This window comes from Leptonychotes weddellii, chromosome 9 (genome assembly GCF_054177405.1).
Source record: "Leptonychotes weddellii isolate Sample4059 chromosome 9, ASM5417740v2, whole genome shotgun sequence".
NCBI lineage: Eukaryota > Metazoa > Chordata > Mammalia > Carnivora > Phocidae > Leptonychotes > Leptonychotes weddellii.
In genome coordinates this window covers 4,425,531-4,445,383 of record NC_138377.1, presented here as the reverse complement: position 1 = coordinate 4,445,383, position 19,853 = coordinate 4,425,531, and the positions used below count along the sequence as shown (strand labels likewise).

The following is a 19,853-nucleotide window of genomic DNA, read 5'->3' as shown; positions in this document are numbered from 1 at the left end:
TCCTGCTCCAGGGAGATGGCACTGCCTACTAGCTCAGAAATCCCAGAGTCACCCCTGCACGGATCCGGGGCACCCAGGTTGTAGGCGGGGACAGAGAGTGGCAGCAGGATCGGGAATGAGGCTGCGGCCAGAGAGCACAAGCCCCCAACAGCGGACAGCCTGACCCCTGAGCTCAGAAGTGAGGAGGAGGCCAACAGGGGCCGGGAGCATGGCTTTGGAGCCACCCCGCCGGGTCTGAGAACCTGCAGAGACGGTTCTCTCCTGTGGCCACAATCACCGTGGCCACGTGGGAACTCCAAACTTCCTCCCCTGCTGCCCCCAGCCCAGCCTACACCCCAACAGCCACAGATGAATGCTCCTGAATGGCCACTCCCCAAGCCAGGCCACATGAATCACTGTGTGCATGGCACCCACAATTCAGACTGAGTAACCGCTCAATAAACAGGTGCTGATGCAGCCCTTCCGGCTTGAAGGGCCAGCTCTCAACAACCCGGCCACGCCCTGTCGCCTCCTGACTCGCCCTGTCCTGGGCTCACCCAACCACCTTCCCAGCGCTGTCTGGGGTGTCCCACCACTGTGGGTGCAGGAAAGCCCTTCCCCAGCTCCCTGGGCTGCTGCTGGTCTCCAGAGGCGACACAGTCCTCCTGGACCCCTCTTCTGGGTGGCCCCTGAAGGAAGGTCTCTGCCACTCTAGGGCTCCACCCCCAGGGGCTGGACACAACCCCCTGGGCTGACAGCCTCGCAGCAGTTCCCTGGCCCCAAGGCTTTTCTCCTCTGGGCTCCACATTCCAGTTCTTTCTGTTCACAGGAGGCGGCGTCCAGGCCCAGGGCCACCCCAGCTCCCCACACAGACCCTGGGCTCTCAGCAACCGTGGTCAGACCCACTTGCAGACCTGCTTCTGCCTTATTCCTGCTGAAATGCTGTCTCCCTTCTCTGTCCAGCTAGACAAGGGCTCACGTGGCTCTGACACAGGGCAGGCACAAGGCTGTCCTCGCAAACATGTGACGGGGATCCCCCATCCCCACCCGGAGGAGGCAAATCTGCAGGGGGTCCAGGTGACAGTAGAGGGTCACCGAGCCTATCACTGGAGGCCCAGGTCTAGGACCGGGGTGTCGTTATCCTCGGGACAGGTGCAGAAACTGAGGCTTATAGGTTTAGTAAGCTGCCCACTCACACAGCAGGTGCAAGGTCAGGCTTCACCCAGGTCTATTATTGTTCCTAAGCATACCCAGCACCGAATGCTCCAGCTGGGAGGAGGAGGACTGGCGTGTGGGAGACAGTCCCCGCTTCCCTCCCTCAACCGAAAGACTGGTAATAGTCTCCCACTTTGCAGAGGAGAAAACAGAGCCCCACAAAGGTTCTGGAACTCACCGAAGGTCCCAGGCTTCCAATTCTCTGTGTTCATATCATCGACAAGCATGGGGTGGAAAATCCCCATGGGTGGAAAACACAGATTATGAGCAGCAAAGGATTTCCTTGCTAATCATGCTGCTCTGGGGACAAGGTTGTAAACCAAGTTGTGCCCTGGGAGCTCTGAGGCCAGGCCATGGTGAGGGGTTGGGTGGGGTCACCACGGCAGAGGGAAGCCAGCCTGGGGCAGGAGTGAGGGAATGAAAATACAAGAAGGAAGGACTCCCTGCCCTGAGCGCACGTTCCCCATTTTATGGATGAGCCATGCTGGCTCGTGCAGGAACACAGGAGCACAGGAATGAGGCACAGGTCTGGCTTCCCCAGAAGAAATGCCATCCCTTTGCTACACAGGTCCAGCCTCTGGAGCTCCCCCCAGCCCCAACTGTCCCCATGTCCATCTGTAGGTCACCGGGGCCCTGCCAAGGACCAAGCTCTGGGAGGCCTTCCATTGCTGGTGGGGCCTCCCATGGGAGTCTCTCTGAGCCCGACAGAGCCAGACTATCCAGGCCCAGAGGGGCAGCAGGCAGAGTGGCAGGCCCAGACTCTGACACAGGAGACCCAACACTGAGCCCAGGTCCCCCCGGGACCCAGAGCAAGTCACTGCTCTCTCCAAGCCTCAGTTTCCCCATCTACAATATGGGACCATTTGGGAGCTCTGACCATAATGGAGTGGGGACTGGGAGGCTCTGTGTGGTAAACTGTGAAGTGCTGGGGATGCCCTGGTCCTCCCCAGGCGTACCTGCCAGTGAGTCCCTCTGGCCTGTCTTCCTTCTGTGCAAGGCCCTGGGGGCCCAACACCCCAAGGCCCCGGATGGAAGGTCAGGGTCAGGTTGGGGAGGGAGGGCGAAAGGCTTATCTAAACCACCCCATTGTCTTCACTGACCTTTGCTCCCAGGCCTGGCTGGGTTTAGGAAAAGCCGTCTTATTAGCGATCCTGCCCAGGAGGCGCTGAGCTGGGAGGCCCCTAATAAAAGACCTATTCAGGGCCAGCATGCCGACTCACGCCGTCTTTTTTTAAAGGTTCAGACCACCCTCGCTCCATCCATCCTTTAAACCAACAAAAACACAAGCAGGAGAACAAAACCATCTTATTTTGAGAAGCTCAAATTTTTAATCCAAACTTTTCAAAGTAAACAGGGCCCGTACAAAGGCTTGCTGGAGGTCCTGGTTTCTCTGGGTTAGCTAAGGGGGAACGGGCCACGGTGATGGGGGAGGACAGGATGCAAACACAGGGACTGGGAGGAGGGGGAGTGAGAGGTGGGGGAGGGGAAGGAGAGACCTTGTTGAAAATGCTTTTGTTTGAAAACTGTCGGTTCAAAGGGGCAAACCTGACTTTCTAGAGTCTGGGGTTCGCCTGCCTCAGTCTGACCCACTGCAGTACAGCAAGAGCTCTGAGTCCGGACTTCGGTCAGCACAACCCACAGCTCGATCAAAAACAACCCGGAGGGAAAAAGGTCATTTGCATATGCATTCTCAGCAGCCAGGCCCAGCCCAGCCCAGGACAGCCTGGAATACAGATGGGCCACCTCCCACCACAGCCGCAGGGGCCTTCCCCGGGCACCCCGCGGGGCTGCAGGCCCACCCCAGCCGCTTACGAGAAGACTACAGGGCCCCAGGCCCCCAGCTCGTCAGCAGGTGCTGTGGTCGCAAACATTCAGGCGAGCTGTCTAAACAGCAGAGTTTTGAAGACAACACCAAAGTCTGTCTGGCAAGCCCCCAAAGGGGTCCCTCTTGCTTTTTCACGAGGAGCCTGGGAAGAAACAAGCATGACAAGGATTCTGACAACTATCGAGACTTACTGTGCGCAGACCCTGACCGCCCTCGGCCTAGGCGGCTGAAGGGGGCATTCTGGGTTTTGCCCCACTTTGCAGAAGAGCAGAGGGAGGCCCAGAGAAGTAACCTGCCCCCGGAGAAAAGCAGGAGGCAGATTCCACCGCAAGACGGTGTGACCCCTTGGGGTGACAGGGTTATCAACCATCTGCTCAGTGGTCACCGATAAGGAAGTGACATTTCCCAGAATGGGCGAACGAGAGCAAACCTGGGTCAGGAATTAAGAATAGGGAGTCACCAGTGTTGTCTGCTGACTAAGAGTATTAGACAGTGACAGAGGCCAGAGATGCAAGCCAGGCGTCAGCCGGAGCCATGAGGGAACGCCCCCAACTCCCGGCAGTCCCACCCTGGGGAACCCCCACCCCCAACCCCGCAGCCTCACCTGGGCAGCCCCACCCAGGCAACAGAGCGGAGACATTGCCAGTCTCCACGGCTTTCCCAGGCAAGGCTCAGAACCTCCCTCAGCCTCCACTTGCTTATCTGAAAATGGGGATACTACTACCTCTAGGGTTCCTGGGAGGACGAACCGAGACCAACTACGGAGGGCAGAAGCCCGGCATCTGACCCCACTTTCTCCCCCCCACCCCGCCACTGGGACTGAGGTGCATTATCGTTCCTACCTCCAGCTCCCTCCTCCCTCCACTCAAAACTACCCAAAAGTCATTTTTAAGAGAAGGGCCTTGCCCCGTTTCTGGCCATCCTGTTCACATTGCTGGGAGAATAGCTCAAGGCCGCGATGACTTTAAGAGACAAGGCTCAACACCAAGCCCCTGTAACTGAAATTGGTGATAGCAGTGCTCATTTGTATTTCACCCAACACAGAGCCTGGCCACCACCAGACCGGTGGCAGGCCTGTTCCAAGTGAGCGTGGGACTTGGGGGGCCGGGGGGTGGGCACGGACTCTGCGGGGAAACTGTACACCTCAAGTCCCAGCCACCCCCTGGTCCCCTGCCCTGACATCATCCACTGCTTTGGCTGATACCCTGAGCCAGACAGAGGCCGCATCTCCTTGTCCAAAGCATGACGGAACTTCCCTGCAAATATGCTGCGACGCTGGGCACTCCAGTCCTGTGCGGACAACCGCTCTCGGCAAGTGTCACTGATGACGCAGCCGAAAACCAGCAACATTTCCCAGCCACAGGACTGCAGCAATCCCTCCTTGCACTTGGGAGAAACTGAGGCCCAGAAGTCGGGCCCCTCCCGAGGCCCCCAAGAAGGCAAGGCCAGAGAGGCTGGAACTGGGACTCCTGACTCCCCAGCCCTGGAAACCCCCACAAGTGAAACCCCCTAACTCTGAGCTGCTCCCCCTGGCCTCCAGCCGCCTGTGGTGGGATGTGAGTGGATACAGAGTTACAACGGGAAACCCGAGTGGTAGTGGTAGATTGTTAATCAGTAACAAAATATCCCTCTCAACCCAGTCCTGCTCTGAACTCAGAGGCTGGGAAGGTAAATAAAGGAAAAATTGTGATGGGCGAGCACACCACCTGCATGGGTCCGGTTCCCACCCCAACACCCTGCAGAGGCCACTCAGCCACCAAACCAGAGAGAGAGAACGTCCCTCCTCTGCTCAGGCGTCACTCTGGGGAAGAACAGTCATTTAAAGCCTAGACACATTTTCTCTGAACCAGGAAAGCCTTTAAAGAGAACCAGAAAGGGCTGTTTAATCTCCACCTTCAGGCAAATAGTTCAGGCAGCAGCAACTGCCACCAGAACTGGGAGCCAAGCCACCAAAAATGTGGAAGAACAGGGAGGTAGGGAGAGGCACGAGTGGCCAGGAGAGCCACAGATCAGGGCGCTGGGAATGGCGGACCCAAGCTGGGGGCCCATAGGTCACATGGGCGTGGAAGACAGTAGCCGAGCTCTCCTGAGGCCAAAGGTCCTCCACCCACACCCAAGCCACCTACCACCAGCGCACTTCCTGTAAGGCGACCAGCAGTTTACAAATCCCTTGGGAGACTTTATATCTGCCCCAAATCCACAAGGCAGGGATCATCAACTCCATTCTACAGATTAAGGAAACTGAGGCAGGCAGAGGCGAAAAGCCAGGATCCATTCCAAGCACATATCCCTCTGGAAAGTCTTAGAGCCTCGGTTGAGAAAGGTCCGTCCACCCTGAGAAGTTCAGGACTGACAGCAAACCAGAAAGGCTCTTCGCCCGGGGTCCTCTGACCCAGGGGCCTGGGAGTCTCAAGGGCTACCTGCCTCCTTCTGAGCCTGCAGGCAGCACCGAGAAGCCCAGGTGGAATTCCAGCCCCAGCCCCCCACACACGTGGACGCTGCTCAGGTTTGGGGTTGCCTGTTGCTCCAAATAAGAGGAGAAATTCACCTGTACTCAAAGGGCCTTTCTTTTCCCCCTCCCACGCACCCCCCCCCCCAAGAACTTCCCGCTCCTGGACAAAGATTTCCAGGTTGGAATGAGGCGTCCCCAGCCGGCCTTGCGGTGCCCTACACGAATACTGATAATTCCGCAGGAGAGAAACTTTCCTGGGGTCCAGTGGGTCCCCGGCCCGGCTGCGAATTCGGAGCTGGGCAGGGTCACGCCTCCATCACTTGACCAGAAACAACACATCACCCAAAACGCCACTGCGGATAGGCGCGGGATCCCCCAGCCCTGAGTCTGGATACCACCTGGAGGAGGGGTCTGGAGTGGCGACCGCCCCCGGGGGGAAGAGGCCGTGGGCCTGAGACCCGCGCTGCCCGACCGGTGCCGTCCTTACCGTGCAGGCCGTTGGGGATGCTTCGGTGGTGCGGTGGCGCGGACAAGTCGTCCAGGGACCGGCGCGTGGCTACTGCCTTGCCGTCGGGGGCCTTGTGCGGCCCGGGGGGCAGCAGGGGGGGCGGGACGTGGTGGTGGTGGTCCGGGCTGCCTCCGCTACCCGCGCTCGACGTGCTGCTGCCGTCGCCCACGTCGCGGGCTCCCGCGCCCGCCGCACCGCCGGCCAGCGGCCCGCTCAGGCTGGCCTGGCTGTCGATGGAGCTGCGGGAGCCCGCGCCGCCGCCGCCGCCGCCGCCGCCCGCGCCGCCCCCACCCCCCGCCAGCGCCGCGCGCTCCTCGTCCAGCATCAGCACCAGCTCCTTGAGCTCCAGGTTCTCGCGCAGCAGGGCCTCCTGGCGCGCCTCGAGCTCGCGCAGTTTCTGCTGCGAGCGGGCCACCTCGTGCCACACGGCGCCGGCCGCGTGGCGCCCGAAGCGCTGCCACTCGCGCGCCAGCTTGCGCCCCTTCTGCCGGTCGTCGTCGAGGAAGCAGCAGAGCTCGCGTAGCTCCTGGTTGTCGTCCTGCAGCCGCTGGTTCACGTCCTTGAGGCCGCGGATCTCCAGCAGGTGCTGCTGCAGCCGCCGGTTCACGTCGCGCATCAGGCCGCCGTGCTCCAGCATGAGGCCCACCTTCTCGCCCTCGGCGCGCCGCAGCCGCCGCGCCAGCTCCTCCTTGCTCCAGCGCAGCAGCTCCTCGTCCGGCACCTGGCTCAGCTCCTCCGACGCCGCCGCCGCCGCCGCCGGGGGCTTCGCCATGGCGGGGCCGTCACCGCGGCATCGCCCGCGCCCTCGCCCGGCCGGCGCTCCCCGCGCCGGGGCGGCGCTGGGCCGGTCCGCTCACGGGCAGGGGGCGGCCGGGGGCGCGTGCGGGCCGCCCCGCGCCGCCTCGCGCGCCCTCACGCAGCGTCCGCCCGGGGCTGCCCGTGAACCGCGGGTCTCGGGGCTCGGCGAGCTAGGACCGCTGCTGTGTCGGCGGCCGCCGTGCCGGGCGCTCTCCGGGTTCGGGCGAAGCAGGCGGAGGCCCGCCCCCGGCCCAGCTCCCCGAGCCCCGGCCGCCCCGCCCACTCCGGGCGGGGAGGGGGCGGGGCGCCTCGGCCGGCTCCGCCTTCGGGGGGGAGCGAGGGGACGGGCAGAGGCGCGGCCGGCCCCCGACGTCCCCCAGCGCCGTGCGCCCGCCCGCCCGGCGCCCTGCCAGAGGCGCATTCGAGCCGCGGTCCCGCCCTCCCGCCCATCCGATTGGGCCTCTATGGGGGTGTGTGGGAGGGGCGGGGCGCACGCGGGGGACGCCGAGGAGATGGTACAGTCCAGCCACCCGGCTTCAAACCCCCCTCCCGGCGGTTCAAGTTTCTGCGCCCGGAGGACGCGGCCTTGGCCAATCCCTGGGCTACAGGGCGCTTTTAAAATGCAGGTACGGCTGCAGGGAGGGGGACGGTGGGAAAGGTAGGGCAGGGTTTTCCTTAAAGGAGACGCGCGGAAATGGACGCCGAGCCCCCTCCCAGGCCTGCTTCCCCCGCTCCCCCTCCCCCGCCCCAAATAAACAAATACCCGGGAGCCGGAGGACAGCTCCGCTTCTCCCTCCCGGGGGCACCAGAGTCCGGCGTAGTCTGAAATACGACGAACAATGGGACTCTGACTCGGGGGTCGCTCTCCCCGGAGGCAGGGCGGCTCTTTGTCCCCTTCTTGCCCCCGACTCCTCCGCCCCATCTCCACTCCCGTCCCCTGCGGGAGCTTGCGGAGGGGCTGCGTTTCCAACTCCAGCGCAGGGCTGTGGCTCCTGCTTCTGCGCCCCGGAGGGCCAGGGCCTCGCCAGTCGTGTCTCTGAGCGCGGTCTGTACCCTCTCCCCTGCCCCAAGGGGAGGGCGAGGGCATGGGGAATTCGCCCCCCGCCCGGAGCCGCGCTCAGAGCAATGCACCCCCGCCCACCCGACCGCTAGTTCCTGGGCTTCGAGGGAGAGTCAGGGATTCCTGAGGTGGAGACCACTGGAGGGGATGGAGGAAGGTCTCCCACGGGGGCCTGAACGCCAGGGTCGGGGGTCGCCGAGCCGGCCACAGAACCCCCGCCCCACCGGCAGCCTCGCCGGGCACCCGGGGTGTTGTTCCCCCAGCCTGTGAGTCCGTCTCGTTATCCTCGCTTCCCCTAAGCGTGTTTACGGCGCGCCTGCGGCTAGCTGGTCCGAGGGGGGCGTCCCTCCCCCGAGACCCGCGATAAGATAAAACCCGCGCGCCCGACTGTGAGCCGCCACGGCCTGGAGCGCGCGCCCGCGCAGCAGCTGATGTCCCCATTTCCAGTTGCTCAACCATTCGTTGGACAGCTGCGCACCCAGCACCTTCTCTACGCCAGTCCTGTTCCAGACCCCCGGGGGATTTCGCGGGGCAGGACAGCAGAGGTCACTGCCCTCTGGGGCGACGTTGCAGTTGTGGGGAGGAGGAGAGAGCGGATGATAAACACTCGATAACCACGAGGCTGTAATAAGTGCTGTGCAGGGGATTAAGACAAGCTGCTGTCACAGAAAGTGATAAGCAGTTACTTTAGATCCCGTGGTCACGGAAGACCTCTCAGGAGGTGCATCTAAGCTGAGACCTGAGCAGAAAGGACAAAGATGAGGGGGGAAGGGCACTCCAGGTGGAGGGACTAGCTAGTGCAGAGGCCCTAGGGTTGGCCTGTTAGCGGCCTATTCAAAGAAGGCCAGTGGGGCTGGGAATGGGCCAGGGAAGGGGTGAGAGATGAGGTCAGAGGGGCCGGATCCTGCATGCTTCTAAGGCAGCTGGGAAAGCAGTAGGGGGTTAGCACCAAGCAACCTGACCTGATTTGCCTTTTAAGAGGCTCATTCTAGCTTGCCTGTGAAGGGATGGGGGAGGTGCATAGAGAGGTCCAGATTCAGCACCTCATTCCCCACCCATCTGCCCCTCTTCCCAGGTAGACCTTCAGGAAGGGGTGGTAGGGAGAGGATGAGTGGGAGGAGCAGAGCTTTGAGGGTGAAGCCCCAGAGGAGCTCAGGGTTTCCAGGACTTGGCCCCGGTGAGCCACTGTTCTCCATGGGCCCAGCCCAGCCCAGATGAATCCGGGTTTGGAGAGGGTTTCAGCTCACACCTGGGAAGCTGCAAGCCTGTCTTACCCCAGGAAGCCAGAGCAAACAGCTCCCTGAAGGCTGTGCACAGAGCTGCTTCTGGGAGAGGTGAGAAGAGGATAGGTAGACTAGGGAAGTGGTGGAGATGGGTAACGCTGCATTCCTGGGAACTCCCTTCCCCAGGTGGTTCCCGTGGCCTGCATCTCAGTCCTGTGTCTCTCCAGGGCCGGCAGCTTCAGCTGAACTTTCCAAGAGAAAAACGAAGCCTGCATCTACATAGGGTTTGTTTGCAGCATCTACAGACTATAGGACTAAGAGTCCCCCAGCCAGGACCCACGTAAGCGTCCCTAACTCCCCCCCTCCCCGCCCCCGGTGCAGCAAAGACAGACCACTAGAGATGATTCTACCAGGTGGCCTGACGGAGACTCTCCGCTCCCCGCACCGCACCTGTGGCTGCACAGGCTTGGGCACAATGAAATAGGACGGCAGGAGGTTGAAAGGGTCCTGAAGCAAGAGGGACTAGCCAAGCCAAAGCTCCCTCCCTAAGGGCCGATGTCCCTCAGGGTCCAGCAAAAGGTGCCAAGATCCCCAGAACATTCTCAGTCCGACAGACCTTGTACCCCAAGCCATGAGCTCAGAAATGTCATGTGTGTTGGTTTCTAGCTTCCCAGTCATGACAAGCTCAGCTTTGTCATGAAAGCAGTAAAACCGAATCATGGCTCTTTAGCACAGTAATTCTCTAGATGTCCAGTAAAAGTAGTTGGGGGTCTTTTAAATAATAAAGATACACCCCCGACTCTCCAATTTTTTTTTTCCCTTCAGAATCTCCCAGTTTGTGTCCATTTAAAAGCACACAAATGTTTTTAAGGGCCAGGTGGAGTGAGAGCCAATATAGAGACACATAATAGACAAACTATTTCAAAACACAGGGTCTGTGACCCTGGGAACTGATAATAAGACCATACTGGTGGTAAGCAGCCTGTCTCCCCACTGAGAAGGGAGCACAGAGCCCAGAGCAGATACCATTTGATGTTTGCAGGGTGAATGCACGACCCTTCAGCACATGACCAATTGAATCTGAGCCCCTCATTTTGAAGATGAGGCAACTGAGCCCCAGGAGGCAAATGACTTGCCCAAGGTCACTTTCGTTCATTGGTTTACTGAACACACAAACATAATTAGGTAAGTATATATACACAAAAGCATATATATGCGTAATCATACGCACGGGCATATCTATAAAATGCATGTAGATGCATTGTGGTGAGTACCCCAAAGAGATGAGTAGAATATATCATCAAGGGAGCATCCTGAAGCTCTGGGCTGGGCTTCCTGGAGGAGGTGACGTCTGAGTTGAATCTTTTTTGTTTTTAAGTAATCTCTACTCCCAACATGGGGCTCAAACTCATGACCCCAAGACCAAGAGTCGAATGCTGTACTGACTGAGCCAGCCGGGCAACCCCTGAGTTGAATCTTGAAGAGTGAGTAGGAGTTTGTCAGATTCTGGAGGGGGGAGGAGGGCTTTGGGATAGTCCAAATGGAGGGAACCACACAAGCCAAGACCCCAAAGGTAGGTGACAGTGATCTGGGTGGGGGGTGTCGGAGTGAGGTGAGGCAATAGAGTGGGGGTGCGGAGGGCTCTGTGAGCTGCAGGGACAAGCATGTGTGGCCTTTCCCTGGGGCCAATAGTTAACAGCAGTCGTAACCACCACCACCACCTACCGCTTCCCCAGCACCCAGTATGAGCCAGGGACTCCAGGCCGGCCCTCATGTGATGATCATAACAACCCGATAAGACGGTCATTAGTCTTTCTAGGATTCTATGTTGATTCTCTTGGCTTGCTTGTTTGTCTCCACAAAGCTCAGATGACCATGTGAACTTACGGGTGATGACCAGAGGCGTGTGGACATGAAAGGACTCTGGTACGGATAGCCGGGGGAAGATTGCCCAATGGCTGAATGTTTCTGCAGGCCAGCACAGCGATGGTGACTGACCGGGCCTGGGGCCGGATTCTGGGGTTTCTTCTCTGGCCCCCCTGGGGGACCCTGTAAGAGGGGAGTCACCATGTAGGGCTGAAAGGCCTCCATGCCTAAGAAATCAGGGCCCATGTAAAAGCGGCCATAATTGTTTTTATTAAAAGATTATATATTTATTTGAGAGAGAGCATGGGGAGGGGAGGGGCAGTGGGAGAGGGAGAAGCAGACTTCCGGCAGATTGAGCCCCTTTGGTTCCTAGGGTGGAAGGCCCCATTAGGGACCAACTGGGAGATGTCTGCATCTGCACCACTCCCTTCCCAGCTAGAGCCACTGAAATTCTCTCCTCCCCCTTCAGCTGCTGACATCCCCTCATACCATTGCCCTGAGGAGCACGGTAGGAAGGAGGCTCAACCACAAGGGAAACTGAGTCAGGGAGCTCTTTGCAAGACTACCTCTTACCTTAACACACTTAAAAACATTATTCTTGGGGCACCTGGGTGGCACAGTCAGTTAAGTGGCTGCCTTTGGCTCAGGACATGGTCCCAGAGTCCCAGGATCGAGCCCTGCATCAGGCTCCTTACTCAGCAGGGAGCCTGCTTCTCCCTCTCCCTCTGCACCCCTGCTCATGCTCTCTCTCTCTCTCTCTCAAATAAATAAATAAAATATTAAAAAACACACATTATTCTTATTAGGAACTATTTTAGGGGCACCTCACTGGTTCAGTTGGTTTGAGCTCCACGTTGGGTGTAGAGATTACTTAAAAATAAAATCTTGAAAAAAATAAATGAGAATTTTTAAAAATAAAATCTTAAAAATAAAGTTAAAAAAAGGAACTGTTTTTATATTATAACAAACAGGGACACAGCACGTGCCTGGCAGGCACTGCCCAGCGTAGGAAGTCACTGCCACTTTTGAAGGCCCCTGGGGCTCCTTTTGGTTACATGCCCCAGCCCACCTGACCCCATGATTCTGAATGTTGCATTAATTATTCCATCAGCATACTATATTTCCCCCTTATAATAGACCGCTTGATGTTCATGCTTTTGAACCTTATTTAAGCTGTATTGTGCTTCCTGTGTTCTTTGGCAACATGCTTCTCCCTCATTATTTCCCTGATACGCGGAAGCTATAGTTCGCTCACTTGCGTGGCTGTGTAGCAAGGTTGACATCTTGTCTTTGGCATGGGGACAGAGGAGGACTGTCTTGTGCATCGTAGGATGTTTACCAGCATCCCTGGCCTCTATCCATTGGATGGAAGTAGCACCCCCACCCCTAGTTGCAAGAGTTGAAATTATCTCCAGACCTTGCCAAATGGCTCCTAGGGGCAAGATCACCCTCAGTTGAGAATCTCTTCTAATATCCATTGCATGAATATGTCACTTTTACTTTCCTCTTGAAGGACATTGGTTTCTCATGTTTTGCGATAAACAGCAATGCCGCCATAGACATTCTGGTATGGTCCTGATGTACATGAGCTTGAACTTTGAGTCTAGACCAAGACACAGAGTGGCAGGGTCATAGGACTCAATGGCTTCAGGTCGACTGGATGAGGCCAAACCGCTTCCCAAAGAGGTGGTGCTAACTCACAATCCGGCCAGCAGGGTATAGAATGCTGTCACTCTGGTGGGCGAACCTCCGTGTGCTTTCCACACCCACTCTGCCTCCCTCAGGCTGTCAGAGCACAAGGGAAGCCCAGGCCAAATTTCATACTGGAGGTGCCTACTCTATTAGGAAACAAAACAAAACAAACAAAAAACAGAAGAGGAAACAGTGGAGCAGGTTTACACACTTGTAACTTACTTGAAATGTTTGTATTTATGGAACTGATGCAGGTACAATGCAACATTGTGGGATAATTAGAGGGCTTACTGCTGGTGATAAGTTCCAGGTCCCAGACACTGCGTCTCTGAGCCCGGCTGCGTATCCCTGGGACTATCACCTCCATTCTGGGAAGGGTGAAATGTCCCCACCTGTGATGGGTGGTTCCTGCCTGCCTCCTCCAACTCCCCAGCTGTACGTTCCTTGAGGACAAACCTGGCTCTTCTCTGAGACCCTCAGGGCATGGCCCCATTGGTGGTGTCTGGGTGTCAGCAGGCGCACCATCTGTGTCAGAGACCTCTGGGCCACACCTGCCCGGCCCCTGCATCCCCCCAAGTGCCCTGCGTGCCAGGCATGGGTGCCGCCTTCACCCCGGGTCTATAAGCAGCAGTGCTCCCCGCTGCAAAGATCAGAGACCAATCTTCTCCGGTGCCTGAATATTTCATGTGCTGAGTATGGAATAAAAGTCGGCAAAGACCTTAATTATCAATGCGGCTTCTGTCCTGCAGGCCCAGCCTCCCAGCCCCCTCCAGTTTGCCTCCCCCTCTGATACAATCCCAGCAATAACAGTAATTTCCCCCACCCCCACCCCCAGTTGAGCCCACTGCTGGGCAGAGAGAAGATGGGACGGAAGTCACTCTACCAACCATGCCACTGGGACCACCATTTTGATCACTGCTCTTCTCAGGGCCCCCTCAGCATAGAGCCTGGGAACTCAGTGAGTGTTCGTCGAATGAGTGAATGATGACGGGGGAAGCTGGGTTAAGTAGAAAAACCCGGACTCAGAGTCTGGTCTCTGGTCTGATACTTGCTGGCAGGTAGCCCTGGGCAAGTCACACCCCTCTCTGAGCCTCTGGATCTCACCTGGAGATGGAATCATTTCAAATGCACAAGAAAAGGCCGGCTGGAACCCTAAGCCACACAGTGAGGCAGATGGGATGCTGCTTTGCTGGGGAAATTGCTGACAGGCCTGGGAATACCCCAGAGTCCACACGGAATGAGCATCTTGAGACTCTGAAAAACTAACAGAAGAGCTGCACCTTCTCTCAAGAAAGGCTCAGCCCGGCTCAGACCCAACACCAGACGCAGCTTTGCAATGAAGAATCGCCATCTTAGCATCCTGCGCGTCCGGAGCTCCTGCAAGCAAGTCAGGGTCCTAATGAGGCAGCTGGTCAGGTTCTATAAACAAGGCCAGTGGGTCAGCCCAGTGGTTCTTGGTCCTGGGTACTTGTTAATCACATAAAAGCTGGTAAAATGCAGATGCTCAGACCCTACCTCACACCAGTTCAATCAGAATATCTGGAGAAGGTAAGCCTGGTGGGCAGGGCTGTGAAGCACTGGGTTAGATCAAGGTCTTGTTCATTGGCATCAAGCTGCAACAGAAGAAGACATCCCCATTTCTGGGGGGAGGAGCATACCCCTCCCCAAGTGTCTGGATTTAGAGATAGTTCTCTAAGATTATCCAAATTCCCCACATAATCCTCAAATGTGCTGCCTATGATAGGAAAGGGGGCTAGGGATTCTGGAGTCTCTGTGGTGTTCACTTAACACCCCTACTCTTTGTCCCATATCTAATGGGAGAGAATGGAGGGAAGGAAAGTATTAAAGATATAATACCAAACAGTTTTCTGGAACTGCTGGACACAAAAGTCCAGCATAGAATTGGGGGTAAAAAATGGCCATACTGGACAATCCTTATAAAATTTCAGAACACCAAGATTGAGGAGATCCTAAGAGCATCCAGAAAGAGAGACAGAGAGAGGAGGCCACATACAAAAGATCAGGAATCATAATAACACTGACATTCTCAAGGCAACTCCAGGAGCTAGAAGACCATGGAGCGATGCCTTCAGTGTTCAGAAGGGAAATACTCCAGTACTTAAGCCATCAAGTGTGGGTGTATGATAAGAAATTTTCAGATTAAAAAAGAAAAGAAAAGGGGTGCTTGGTTGGCTCAGTTGGTTAGATGTCTGCCTTCGGCTCAGGTCATGAACCCAGGGTCCTGGGATGGAGCCCCATGTCAGGTTCCCAGCTCAGCGGGGAATCTGCTTCTCCCTCTCCCTCTGCCTTGCTCATGCTCTCTCTCTCTTTCTTGCTCACTCACTCTCTCTCAAATAAATAAAATCTTTAAAAAGAGAGAGAGAGAAAAAAAGACAAAATTTCCCAGACAACCTTTCTCTAAAATTAGGAATGAAACCAAGAAATAAGAAGACTCAAAGACATGAAATGCAGGAAACAGGTAATCCCAAAGCAATGGTGCAGGAGAAGTTGGAGGGTGAGGGTGTGGGAGCCAGGAGCAATCAATGCAGAGTGGGACAGGGAGAGAGATCTCCAGGAGGAGCTGGCCAAGCAAGGGAGCACAACTCATGGGTTCCCCCCAGGGGCTTGGCTGTCTTACAAGGAATATTAGAGCTCTGCCAGAGTTTGGTGGTTGTATTAGTGATAAGCACAAAAGTAAACCAAGCAAGTCAAACAAGGAGGCAATTATTAATCCCCAGGGAAACCCGAAAGTCCAACAAGGAAGGAAATTTAGTCATAGGACATATGGGAGAGGTGGCACACATAATGTTTATACACGTAGTATATTACAAAGACAATATCGATTAATCAAAAACTGTGATATCGCTGTCCTGGGAGGACAGGGGAGGGGACGGCAAGTGCCTACGTTGACTAAACCCTCCTGGTTCCTAAGAGAAAGGCAGCGTTAACACGGAGAGCCAGTGAAGAGCGATGTGTGTTGTTTGCAAATATGCAGATAAGTCACAGAAGAATCTAGTTGCCTCTGGAAAGCACAAATCAGGGGTGGAGACAGGAGGCAGGGGACTAGGTTATTTCGGTTTTTTCCTTTAAAGCCTCATAATTTTATTTGATTTTTGAAACTCTGCGCATATGTTTTTAAATTAATAAAATATTTAAAAAGCCCAGCATTGGACTTCTCATTAGAAACTCTGAAAGCTAGAAGGCCCCAGAGCAATCAGTTGCCTTAAAAGTCTGAGGGAAAAGGATTTTCTGCCTGGATTCTATGCCCACGGAGAGAATCAGCCAAGTATGAGACTGGAATATAAACTTTTTTGGAAATGCAAGGTCGCAAAAAAATAATAATAATAAATAAATAAATAAATAAATAAATAAATAAATAAATAAATAACTGCTGTGCATCTTCCAGGAAGCTTTTGTAGCACATGCCCTCGTAGGCCGTGAGAACAGACCCTGGAACAGGACAGCTTCCCCAGGAGTGGGGGGCAGGGGGCCTTCCCAAGGCTGGCTGGGCTCCAGCCCCCAGCTCTCAGAGGCCCCAGAGCAGAGAAAGGAGCCCTCAGCCTGGATGGGACCCTGGTGAAGACCAGATAAGATAGCCACATGCCTGAGCTTTTGACACCACTGTTTCTAGGAGCAGGGTGAATCAGCTGGAAAAATTAAGAAAACACATTTAAATACCTTGCGAGGTTTTTTCGTTTTTTGTTTTTTTAATGCATTAACTCCAGGGCGCACACAAACAAAACTATAAGAAAAGGAACTGTCGGGCGCCTGGGTGGCTCAGTTGGTTAAGCGACTGCCTTCAGCTCGGGCCGTGATCCTGGAGTGCCGGGATTGGGTCCCGCATCAGGCTCCCTGCTCAGTGGGGAGTCTGCTTCTCCCTCTGACCCTCCCCACCTCATGCTCTCTATTTCAAATAAGTAAATAAAATCTTAAAAAAAAAAAAAAAAAAGATCTGTCATTGACCACTAGGTGACTATTCCTGGAGTAATATTTACATAATCCTAATAAAACCCTTGACCAGCAGTTAAGGAAAAAGTGGATAGAGCCCCTCCAGGGGATGCGAAGGAGGGGAGGAGGATGGAATGGCTGAAGAGAGCTAAGCCTCATTTGTCCTGACCAGAAGGCGACAAAAACATCTAGAATTGAAAAATCAAGAAGCAGCAATGGAAACGTCTTACTGAGAAACATGGAGGCCAAAACCAGAAGGAATAAGTCCGCATGGAAACTGTTGTTCCTGGGAGAAAGAAAGGAGAGGAAGGGGGAGCGCCTAGGTCAATCAGTTGGTTGATCTTCGCACTCTTAGTTTCGACTCAGGTCTTGATCTCAGGGTTGTGGAATCGAGCCCCCAGGGGCTGGGCTCCATGCTGGGGGTAGAGCCCTCTTAGGATTCTCTCTCCCTCTCCCTCCACTCCTCCCCCTGCTCGTGCTCTCTCTCTCTCTCTCAAATAAATAAATAAATAAATACATAAATAAATATTTTTTTAAAAAGATTTTATTGATTCATTTGACAGAGAGAGACACAGCAAGAGGGATCACAAGCAGGGGGAGCAGGAGAGAGAGAAGCAGGCTTCCTGCGGAGCAGAGAGCCCGACTCGGGGCTCAATCCCAGGACCCTGAGATCAAGACCTGAGCCGAAGGCAGACGCTTAACAACTGAGCCACCCAGGCACCCCAATAAATAAATAAATCTTAAAAAAAAAAAAGGAACCTTTAAAAAAAAAAAAGAAAGGGGAGGAAGGGCTAGGGAGATGTTTCATTTCCTTCTGAACATTTTGGTGTTATCCAATTTATTTTTTAACCTAGGTGCATGCATTATTTTTTTACAATATAAATATAATTTCTCTAAATAATCATAAAAATGTACCTCCGGACAGTGGCACGTGAACCAAGGGAGGGGGAGAGGCAGGAGCGCTCCCTGATGGGAGCCCCCAGACCTGACCCTCCTCAGTGGCCCCCAGGCCACAGGGCCTCACCTGCTGGAGGGCCCCTGCCCAGCCCCACGTGACCCAGCCTCTGTCCAGTCACAAAGCATTCTCTGGACCGTTTTCTCCTCCCGTCCTCCCAGCAAGCCTGTTAGGCAGGCGGGAGTCATCATGCCCATTTGACACACAGAAGCTGAGATCCAGGCGTGTATTTGGGGGTCCATAGTGGGTTGACCTCCCATGGCAGGTTCACCCTCCTATGAAGGCAAGAGCCAGGGAGAGGTGGCACACAAGGAATTTCAGAGGCGGAATCACTTCTCCTGGTCCAGGGGTGCTCAGCCAGGGGGAGCGTGGTGGAGACCCCTACAGAAACATTCCCACAGCTCCAGGGCATTAGATGTCCTCAGACCAGCCTGTGTGGCCCGGATGGAGTGTGTAGATGTGAATTCCTTGGCAGTCATAGGACAGGGAGAGAGGGAGACTGGACCCCAGGAAAGGGAGGGAGGAGGGGGAGAGGGAGACACAGGCTGTGTGAGTGGTGACAGAAGCTCACAGAGCCCAGCCCCCACGGGGGCCATCGCTAACCCTGTCACCACCCCAGGGGCAGGCCATGGAGCTAGGCCCATTTCACAGAGGCAACCACCACGGCTCAACAAGGCTTAAACAAATGCCATCACTGAAGCTGTGGTTTTAGCCAAGAGCGGGGGTTTTCACACCTGCCTGGTGATAAGAACCATGTGGGACGCTTGTCAGCCAGATTCCTTTTCTGGAGATTCTGACCCACCACCTCTGGGTGAATCCTGGGATGGGTCTCTTTAAGGAGTGCCGGGGTGGGGGTGGGGGAGGGGTGGGGTGGGGCTTCAGGAATCATAGAGGGGCTGACTCAGGGCCTCCAAGCCCCCCTGCCCCGCTCACCCTATTTCATAACCCTGTGATATTTAGCCAGCTGAGGCGCTTGGCGGCTCCCCCACCACTGGACACGGGGTTATTTCCGGGGCTGGACCATTATAAATAACTCCTGTGTGGGACATGTTTGTGCACAGCGTGGTTTTCCTGTTGGATTGTTTCCCTGGGATAAGTTCCCAGAAGTGGGATTCCTGAGTGGAAGCATGGCCGTTTTCCCGCTCCTAAGCCCCAAAGCTCCTAGGCTGGCCCCAGGATGGGGATCCGGCCTTTCAATGGGTCCAAGGAGGGGCTGCCACCGAGTCCCACCTGGCACTTGCAGAGGAAAATGACAGATCTGACCCTCTCCTGGAAGAGTTCATCTCCCCTCTGCGCCCGAGGTCACGGCCGTCAGAGCTGGAGGGCCCAGGTGACTCGGTCTTTCTGGGACCACCCAGGTCCTCCACTGTGGAGGTCACGGGAAGGGAAGAAAGGGTGCCTCGCTCCCTGGAGAAGCAGGTCTGTCAGCAGCGCTGGGAAAGGCCAGAAAGAAGGTCTGGAGATGGTCACCACTGGAGAGAGGGGTCCCCAGAGTCCCCACTCTCCTGAGGGAGCGGCAAATGAAGGTGGGGTAGGGCAAGGTGTGGAACAGTCCCGGGGTGGGGGGGGCACTAGCCTCCTGGCTCCCCACAGGAGGGCTGGGGGCCCAGCCTTTGCAAGCTCTGGACAATCGCCCCAGCACAGAAGGTCGCTCCTCCCTGCAGAAGACCAGTGAGCCAGGCCTCTGGGCAGGGCCTTAGGTGGGGGTCACTCCTCCAGGGCCCATCTATGGAAGACCAGCCCTTCTACTGGGAGCACCCTCTAACGGGACCAGGGGAGTCAGTCCTGTGAGGTCAGCCTCTCAGTGTCCAGGGGTCACTCTGTGCTTCCCCCACAAGATCGTGAATGCTTTGAAGGCAGGACCAGTGTCTGCTGTGTTGTAGACTCAAGGTAGTGAGCTCTCCGTCTCTGGAGGTAAAACAGCTAAGGCAGCGTGGACATGTCTCAGAGGCAGAGAGGGAGTGCTTGCTGGCTGGGCGGGGGGTTCTGTGGGCTGAGTGCCCACGCTACGCCACCATTTGGCGAATGCTTATGCCCACCTCACTGCTGAGCAAACAGGCGCAGGTGCTAAAAAGGCCTGGAGATCTAAAGATAGCTGACTCCTCATGAATCATCAACTATTTATTGAGCACCTGCTGCGTGCCAGGCCTCCTGAATGTCCCCTTGACCGGTCTGCCTAGCCAGGCCTCCTGAATGTCCCCTTGACCGGTCTGCCTAGCCACCATCCATAGCTCATCGCAGGCAAAAGCGGCTGCCCTCTGTCCGCTCCCACAGGAAGGGAGCTACGCCCCGCCACCGCACCCCGAAGCTGCTGCTCGCCTGTCCGAGGCGC

The 19,853-nt window shown here is 56.0% G+C and overlaps 1 protein-coding gene and 1 long non-coding RNA gene across 5 annotated transcripts in view; one reads left to right on the top strand and one right to left on the bottom strand.

Annotated features, from left to right (window-relative positions):
- The window catches only part of CCDC85C (coiled-coil domain containing 85C), a 75,212-nt gene extending 68,206 nt beyond the window's left edge, over positions 1 to 7,006 (bottom strand). For all 3 annotated transcript variants that reach the window (XM_081829953.1, XM_081829954.1, XM_081829955.1), the window contains exon 1: positions 5,959 to 7,006. In XM_081829953.1, the coding sequence (XP_081686079.1) occupies positions 5,959 to 6,751 (793 nt within the window). In that variant the 5' untranslated portion in view covers positions 6,752 to 7,006. The remainder of the gene's footprint in view (positions 1 to 5,958) is intronic.
- Positions 7,007 to 7,288: 282 nt separating this feature from the next.
- On the top strand, positions 7,289 to 11,681 carry LOC115937775 (uncharacterized). 2 transcript variants are annotated; one of them, XR_014148296.1, is made up of 5 exons: positions 7,289 to 7,403; positions 9,247 to 9,344; positions 10,103 to 10,245; positions 10,439 to 10,544; positions 10,925 to 11,681. It is a non-coding gene; the product is annotated as an uncharacterized LOC115937775 (long non-coding RNA). The 2 variants fall into 2 exon arrangements; XR_004073004.2 differs by having other exon boundaries at positions 9,247 to 9,400.
- The last annotated feature ends 8,172 nt before the right edge of the window (positions 11,682 to 19,853 follow it).